This window comes from Gigantopelta aegis, chromosome 4 (assembly GCF_016097555.1).
Source record: "Gigantopelta aegis isolate Gae_Host chromosome 4, Gae_host_genome, whole genome shotgun sequence".
Taxonomy (NCBI): domain Eukaryota; kingdom Metazoa; phylum Mollusca; class Gastropoda; order Neomphalida; family Peltospiridae; genus Gigantopelta; species Gigantopelta aegis.
The window spans coordinates 93677962-93687509 of NC_054702.1; the positions used below are offsets into that span (position 1 = coordinate 93677962).

General features: G+C 33.2%; 1 protein-coding gene across 1 annotated transcript in view; it reads right to left on the reverse strand.

The window, feature by feature from the left end:
- Positions 1-8832, reverse strand: part of LOC121371449 (homeobox protein SIX6-like) — a 15803-nt gene extending 6971 nt beyond the window's left edge. The window contains exon 1 of the mRNA XM_041497341.1: positions 7813-8832. Within this exon, the coding sequence (XP_041353275.1) occupies positions 7813-8426 (614 nt within the window). The 5' untranslated portion in view covers positions 8427-8832. The remainder of the gene's footprint in view (positions 1-7812) is intronic.
- Positions 8833-9548: the final 716 nt, after the last annotated feature.

Here is a 9548-nt window from a genome sequence, read left to right on the forward strand (position 1 = left end):
TGTCGGTGTGTGTGTGTGTGTGTGTGTGTGTGTGTGTGTGTGTGTGTGTGTGTTGATTATATTTTTATTTTGTACATGTAGAATTCGTTTATGTGTGTATGTCGATGTGTGTGTTCGTGTATCCGTGTGTTCGCGTGCGCGTGTGTGTATTTTGATTATATCTTCATCTTGTACCTGTACTTATTTTTATTTATTTATTTTTATTTAGAATTTGTATTACTGATATTAATGTGACATCGACTTAAATGTGAATGAACCATAATAATTATTTTACTGGGGACAAACTAATAATTATTATATATTTTACAGTGAAATTTAAATGGACTATCCTGAGTTTGAAGAAAGTATTATATTTTTCGTCTAACAGATAATGTTTTAACTATTATAATGATTAGGACGACTACAGACACATTCGATATACACAAACGAATATTCCAAACAATAAATTGTATTCAATATGTAACTTTATTTGCTAAAAGTAATTTAGTATTAGGAAATATTTTACAATGGTTGCAAACTCAAGCTACTAACTATCAACGTATCCAAAATTATTATCTTTTTTATGCAAGAGCGAATACAACAGATATCAATCTTTAATACGACTCCGTGGGAAACGGAAAAGTCTTTTGAAACATGTTATTGAATACAATTTACAAAACTAATGCAAGTGGGCTGCCTATGATGTATTGGGCAGCTCATCGTGGGTTGTTTCATTTTTTTACTTTTCCGGTAATATGTTTTTTTCGTAAAGCTCTGGAGAATATGTGGGATGATGAAAACCAAGACTTATAAAAACAGCATCGATAGGTTTTGTCACATGTAGCATATGGAACTACTAGTATTTTGCAAGGAAACATATTTCACTAAATTGTTATATGATTCATACATCCATTAATTATATGTATCCTTACTGAAAAATATTAGTGAAATAAAATAAACGTTCCATGAGCCGCCAGTGAAAATAACAGCATTTTCACTCTAAAATGTTAACGTCGAATAATCTACAGAGATCGACGTCTAAATAAATAAAACATCATGAGGCGCAATTGATGAAATAACACTAAAGTATTTCTTTTTTTTTCTTCTTTTTTTTTTTCTTTTTTTTTTTTTGTCTAACAAAAGATAACCTTTTTACTCTTTTAATTTGTTCACCCGATCCATTTTTATAAACAACTTAATGTAATGCTGTAATTTTTGTTGGTGATGTTTTGTGGGGGGGTGGGAGTGGCGGTGATGACGTTTGAGATTTTTTTTCTTTCTTTTTTTTTTCTTTTCTTTGCACACGCCAGACAATGATTAACATGATTAATACGTGACCTGTCTACCTATTTCATGAAATTGCACCCCAGAGTGGCAAACATTATGGCGTTAATTAGATAGGAAATGAACTATAATTACTTCCAGTCTTCTAATGTTTGGAACCACATCTATAGTATCATACTCATAGACTTGCACACTGTTTAGTTCCAAGTAGTAGTGACGTCTTTAAACTTGCGAAATGATTTTAAGAAAAAAGCTAAACTGATGGCAATATTGCAATAAAAAGTAAATTTCAAGTTGTCTGACAAATGTAATTTTTATCTCACCGATAACGTATGCGGATATATGTAATAAATATGTACATGTATATTTTCAATTATGTGGAAGCTACTCATGACATTAGGATAGCATGCTGATTCAAATAAGTAGTACTTTGGGTAGTCATCACCCCTTTGTTTTGTTTTTAAAACATGAAATCATAGAATGTATTAGATTTATTTTACGTAAACGAGCAGCGGAGATGTCTTAAGATTAGACACTGCCCTCCTTAAACCCTACACCAATTGTTATTTGAAATTTATTATAGACTTTTATAGAAAATATCATTTTTACATTTTTAAATAATTAAGCAATTTCAGAATACATTAGCTTAGCTATCTAGACCGTTGCATGGTGTTGGTTTCAAATGTGCTATTCAGTGGGTCGATATCATTTATTAATGAGCTTATCGGCACGGATATTAAAGGAGACAAAGCTATGGGTTTTCATGTTTGATATAACTTTACAACTAATTATTGTAAACAAAGGTTATTTTACAATGTCATGTCATGTCAGTGATGGGTAAATATAGCTGCATTTATAATATAGGAATTGCTGTCAGTAACAAAGCTTACATTTTGTATAGAAAAATATATATACCAACAAAACACACACACCAGTAACTGTGTTAATCACTCGTAGAAAATATTTCTTGTGTTGTCTAGAAACTGTAATGAATAAACATTGTCTTTGGACGTTGGTTGTGCTATCGTTAATGGGAATAATATTATGGCAAATAAACAAATGCATTTAATCAGCTGGAATATATTGATATTTAATGACGATATCAGGATAGGAAGTAATGGAAATGGTAATTAATTTTGAAAGAAAACAGACACTGCACATATATCCATGACATTTTCTAAAAATATTTTATTTATTTATTTATTGTTTTTATATATTCCATTTTATTTATTAATTGCTATTTTTAATTAATATCTGTTGCGTTATTTTTGCAATATAACATTAAGGTGTTTATTATAGTACGTACTGAATAGCCTCACGCAGACCCAGAAAAACGTTGTATTGTATACAAGAGAAAGCCCAACAAGCTGTGTGACGTATGTTCCGGATAGTGCGTTTAAACACGATCTAGTTCAGTGACGTATGCTCCGGATAGTGCGTTTAAACACGATCTAGCTCAGTGACGAATATTCCGGATAGTGCGTTTAACCACGATCTAGCTCAGTGACGTATGTTCCGGATAGTGTGTTTAAACACCATCTAGCTCAGTGACGTATGTTCGTGATAGTGCGTTTAAACACGATCTAGCTCAGTGACGTATGTTCCGGATAGTGCGTTTAAACACGATCTAGCTCAGGGACGTATGTTCCGGATAGTGCGTTTAAACACGATCTAGCTCAGTGACGTATGTTCCTGATAGTGCGTTTAAACACGATCTAGCTCAGTGACGTATGTTCCGGATAGTGCGTTTAAACACCATCTAGCTCAGTGACGTATGTTCCGAATAGTGCGTTTAAACACCATCTAGCTCAGTGACGTATGTTCCGGGTAGTGCGTTTAAACACCATCTAGCTCAGTGACGTATGTTCCGGATAGTGCGTTTAAACACCATCTAGCTCAGTGACGTATGTTCCGGATAGTGCGTTTAAACACCATCTAGCTCAGTGACGTATGTTCCGGATAGTGCGTTTAAACACCATCTAGCTCAGTGACGTATGTTCCGGATAGTGCGTTTAAATACGATCTATTTCAGTTGGTAGCCTGAGGTGCTTGGATTACAGGATAGAACCCCCCACTACTGATTAATTAGTCAATGTGCTCTAGTGGTGCTGTTAAACTAAAACAAACTAACTTTAATTTTGAACATTAATTTGTTATAATAATTATTAATGAGTAAAATGTTATAAAATTAAACTTAAAAGTGTCAGCAATGGTTCATATATTGCTTATATCTACTGACATGGTTTGAAACGTAATAAATTTCGATAAGATGTTGCATTATATATACCTAATAAATTTTCATTTCTTTTCTATTTTTTTATAAAATATTTAACTTATGCAAAGTTATGTTTAGGTTTTTTATTGTCCAATTTAGTTTGTGGTATTTCTCGTTTCTCCTACCTCATTAGCACCTTATCATGTCAATCAATTCGGTTTTACCATCACACAAACTTAGTGTAGCCCCGACCGTCATCCATTTCCCTCCCCATCCAAACCCCACAAACAAAAGAAAGGAAACAAACCAGTTTTTATAAAATATAAATGATATTTCAATGTACTACAAAATAGTGTATTTAAAGGCAAAATTGAATGGAGTTGATTTAATTTTTTCCGACACACACACACACAATACAAAGGACCCGAAGATTGGAAAATACTGCAATAACACAAGCGAAATAGCCATTCTTCTGTCGCACTTACGAGCTCTCGCCGCGTCCTCTCGGCTTTTTGGGGATCCTATAACAAGACTGTTCCATTAAAACCGGTGCTCTTAATACAGTTTTCAAACGCGAAATGCTTGAACCACTAACCAAACACGATTCACTCGCGAGCGAGAGACTTGACGGGCCTGAGAGGGTCTCGAGCACTGCTTCGTTATCCCCCATTCACCGTCTCTCTCCTCTCAAACTCTTTATTAACTTTAATTTTTTATTTTATTTTATATAAATATACGGGTCTCAGGCAAACGAAATCTATCCCTTTTGTGATGGTGTGGGCTTGTTTGCACTGATTGCGGTCAGTTTCAAACGTCTTACAGGACTCTTTCGATCTGGAAATAAGATTCTGCTTGTGCAGCTTTCATGTGGGTATGAGGCAAAAAGCCAGGATATGTCCTATCTCAAAGAGATCGCACCAGATCGCAATCTGCACTCGAGGCAGACAAACAGATCACGGATTGCCAATAAACGATAAAATAACTTTGATTACAAGATGATTTGTAGGACCCCTTGTTTTCCTTTTCTCTGCCTGGCGTCTTCTGCGTGGGAGATATGACCTGTGTATGTTGATATAGGCACAAACACACGATGTCCCACTCCACATTTAAAAAGCAGTACAGCTGAAGGGCAATGGGAGATCCCCGGCCCTTATCGATCGAATACAAATAGTTTTGACACTTTAACCTCCGATTGTCCTAAAAGAAAGGCTATCCAACAAAACGGACAAATTGTGGTAGGAACGAGCCATTGCAGACTATGTGCAAGTCCGTTATATATAGCATTGTTTGAAAACTACCTGTTTAACTTGAAATATTATACCAGGTATAAATTAGTTTGTGCTAAAATTCACAATAGTCGCTTGAATAATTATATTACTACTTAAGGACTTTGTAACAATAAAAACAATATTTATAATAAAAAGGTGTTTTGTTTTTATTTTCACTTTGTTAGGTTTGATTATAAAACCGTCACAATTGTTTCATTATGTTAGCTTATGATATTAAGATGAAATAAAAGTACAAACAGAAGATCATATTAATAACATTGATAACACCCACCCACCCAGACCCAGCGATAAGACAACTGTGCGCAGTATATCTGTAAATATAACAGCTATTTATACACAAAAAAACAACAACAAAAAACCCAACCAAACAAAAAAATATTGCTGGTAACCAAAAATTAAATATAGTCTACATATTCTATTATTTTATTTGAAATTCATTGAGTTTGTCAATTTTGGCCAGTAGTAGTAGTAGTGGTATTGGTAGTGGTACTGGTGGTGGTGGTGGTGGTGGTGGTGGTGGTAGTGGTGGTAGTAGTAGTAGTAGTAGTAGTAGTAGTAGTAGTAGTAGTAGTAGTAGTAATAGTAGGATGAAGAATAATAATAGTAGTATTAGTATTAATGGTAGTAGTAGTCTACCATTAGTAGTCTACCAGTAGTAGTAGTAGTAGTAGTAGTAGTAGTAGTAGTAGTAGTAGTAGTAGTAGTAGTAGTAGTGGTAGCGCTGGTGCTGGTGATGACAGTATATGGTAGCTATAGTAGTACTAGTGGTGGTGGTAGAAATAGTAGAAGTATGTGTGGCAGTTGCTGTTGTAGTAGCTGCGGCTAGAAGACGAGGAGGAGGATGTTGAACAAAAGTATAATAATGAAATGCTATTCAGTTTCTAAATGTTATTTATTTATTTATTTATTCTTTTATTTATTAACGAAGCGATAAATAATTATTAATATCACTCCATTTAACAACAAATTGCTTATATAATTATACAGCGTCACTGTGTGCGCGTGTGTGTGTGTGTATATAATGTGTGTAGTAAATAATAATAATAATAATAATAATAATAATAATGATAATAATAATAATAACATTATTATTATTATTATTAGTAGTAGTAGTAGTAGTAGTAGTAGTAGTAGTAGTAGTAGTAGTATTGTTGATGTTGTTTTACTTTTAAAATTTGTTATTATTTAGTTAATTTGTATATAAATAATGTTTCATTATATACATTAATTTTACAAAACTATAAATATATTAATATAATATAAACTTTAATAACAAACCTATTTTTAAATAACACTTGCAACCTATAAAATATTTCTTTTTCTTTCTATTCTTATGTTAGAAATTCGTAATACTTTTTAAATAAACGACAATCGAGATAAAGATACGTTTATCCTTTAAATCCGAGCGGATTTGTAGCAATTTGTTTGTTTCTCACGATGGACTTTAACTGTTTAGTAAACGAGGCAATACATTATTATGTTGTTATGATAGTAGAAAAAACAGATCGTCTGACAGGTGCTATAAGTCAATACGTGAACCCCCACACACAAAGCGACCTGATCACCTTATCTGTGGGCCCCGCGTTACCACAATGCCAACGTGTGGACACGGGACCCGGCAGGTGTGTGCACGTAATTCCTGCTATCAGAATTTACCAAGACAATGTAAGTAACTTGGTAATCTGGCGCTACACTTCCAACCTTCTCAGGCTGATACGCTGTTGTACGTGCCGGAGAATAATATTGCCCTATCGGTGTAAATATTTATATCTTCAGTCTGTAGTTGACCTGTGTAAAGAATTTCATTTTGTGGCAGAAAATCACAAAGTTATTGAATATGATTATTCAAGTTTACTGGAATAACATTTAATGAACATGCCACTGTAATTATATGTTGTTTATAATATTCTGTGAATATTGTAAACTAATACAAGAATGATGCTACTACAAAGCATGTACATAAAATATTTGTTTACTCTTCAAACTATTTATTTCCTGCTTAGTTACAGATAGTGTTCTTGTCGAATATTTTAAATTAAATGTTTTAAATATCGCGTCAAGTTATTTTAGACATACAGTTTTTATTATTATTAATTTGTGCGTTGATATTTAATTTATTTTGTGTTGTGTTGTTTTGATTTATCTTTCTGTTTTTGGGGCGGGTGTATGATTTTGTTGTTTTTCTGGGTTTATTTGGGATTAATGTTTTCGGGTTTAATGTTTTCATAACTTTGGTGCGAATTAAACATTATTATTTACAATAATAAATCTTATGTACAATTATTAAAACTAGTTTCTTATCGCAAGATTTCTGTTACTTGGGGTTTTTTTTGTTTCGTTTTATTTTTAATATTTTAAAATGATTATTAATGTGCTAAGCAATAAATACCTACATAAAAATATATAACAATAATATTTGTTATTATTATTATTATTATTATTATTATATTATTATCACATGTATTATTATTATTATTATTATTATTATTATTATTATTATTATTATTATTGCAGGTATTATTATTATAGTATAACTTTTAACTGTGGATTTACTACAAAGCAATATTTTTCTAAAATTATCCTAATAAATTATTTGTATTATGGATTGATTTATTTTTATTATTTTATGTTATTGTTTTATATTATTTTAAAAACTTAAAATGTAATATATCTATAAATATATTGCTTAAATATCTCTAATTGGATTTTTTTGTTAAATTTGTTCACCAAGAATGGAATAACAAATATTGTTATAGAGTTCTCATTTCAAATATTAACTTAATATTATGTTGGTAATGTGTAACTAGCCAATGTTGTATTGGACCCAAATTAATAAAATAAATACAAGTACAAAATTAAGAAAACATAATAATAATAATAATAATAATAATAATAATAATAATAATAATAAATAAATAAAAAAAATAATAATAATAATCTGACGAAGATTAGATTATTGTAAAGGAATTTTTTATCGTTAATTTTAATCGACACCGTATTATTTAGTGAGATATTTTAAATTATAATTATTCAGAGAAAACTCACCTATTTTTTGTCGCCGCGGCTCTGTCCCTCTGTCTGCGGTTCTTGAACCAGTTTCCGACTTGTGTCGGCGTTAGACCGGTAGCTTGAGCAAGTTCGCGTTTCTTGGTCGGATTAGGATATGGGTCTTGAAGGTACCACTCTCGCAAATGGTTTCTTGTTCTCTCTTTAAAACAATGAGTCTTTTGTTCCCCGTCCCAGATCGTTCTCGGGAGAGGGTACTTCTTTCTAACTCTGTACTTGTCCACGGGACCCAGCGGCCTGCCCCTCAGCTTCTCCGCTTCCTGGTAGTGTGCTTCCAACCACATTGCCTGAAGTTTCGCATGGGACTCTTTCGTGAATTTGTGATTTTCAAGAATATGATACAAGTCTCTGAAGTTACCTGTGTGGAACGCCACCAGTCCCCGGGCCCTGAGGACCGACTCGTGTTTGTTCAGGGCTTCGCAGGCCGACGGGTTCACTGGTAAGGACCACAAAAATCTGCCAAGTCTCTCAATGTCTCCACTTTCTTCGAGCGTCTCGCAAACCTTCGCCACTTGCTGTGGGGTGAAGTGAAGGGTGGGTAGAGGAAACATGGCGGGTAGGAGGCTCTCACCTCCGCACATTCCCAACATCATTTGGCCAAAATTTTATGACGAGTTTTTAAAAAAAAATATCACCAAAAATTAATATTTTAACTTGGCATTCATGTTGGGTTTTTTTGTCTCTTTTTTTCCCCAAGTCCAAAAGAAATTTAACACGAATATTTAAATAAATATTATATCCATGAATTGTTCGCCATTTTCAAAAAATTAATCTTCCACAGTTTTAATGTCGCCTCTGGTCTGGTGTGCCCGCTTGGTCGGACGTAGTCACGTTTTGTGGGCCAAACAACAAGCTGGATGACTGGCCTATAATGTGAGGATATGTCTCAAAACACCTTCTCCGAAACCAGTGTATTATTACTTAAACGACCTCCGAACATCGACACCATTATAAACAGAAAGTAATGGGGAGTGGCCGCAATCATCTAATGTGTCAGTTTTTAACAAGGAGCCGTTAAAACGTGCTCTAGAATAACTCTTATCTGACAGTCCAATCGAAAATTGGCCGCTAAACGATTGGGCGATGGCCCTCCTCCGACTGGTTGCTAGGGAAGAGCTGTCAATCACGGGCGAATTCTGCCAATCGCGACACGCCGTCTTTGTGAAGCTGCCTATGTGGGCTATGATCCGACGGCGTGAAGTCAACTGCGGACTGTAGGTAAACAAGATCGGTTGACATCCAGGCCCCAGTGTTTCGCTCAGCCCACAAGTTTAATGCTTCGTTTCGCACAAACTGAAAGTTCATCGAGATTTCTTACGTCCAGCTATTGCTGGTATTTTTAGCACATTAAGACTAGGCTATTTTAATTAATTAGTTTCTTCATAAGTTATCATTTGCTTTAAAAAAAATATTAATATGCGCTAAGTATAAAACGTTTAATAATAACTTTATTTAGAATCTTGAAAAAAATTAATTCAGATTTTGGGTTGGTGTTCTTCCACTTTAAAAAAATAAATAAATGATATATCGCATAAACTGTTCACTTTTGTTATACTAACAAAGAGTTAATATCGACGGTGATGTGTATCTTTTTTTTTTCTTCTTTTTTTTCTTTATATTATTTTTACGTTTTTCATTTCAGCATTAATAAAAATATATTTACTTTCCAAATCTATTTTATATAAAAACAAATAATAGTGTTAAAACTATTTCAT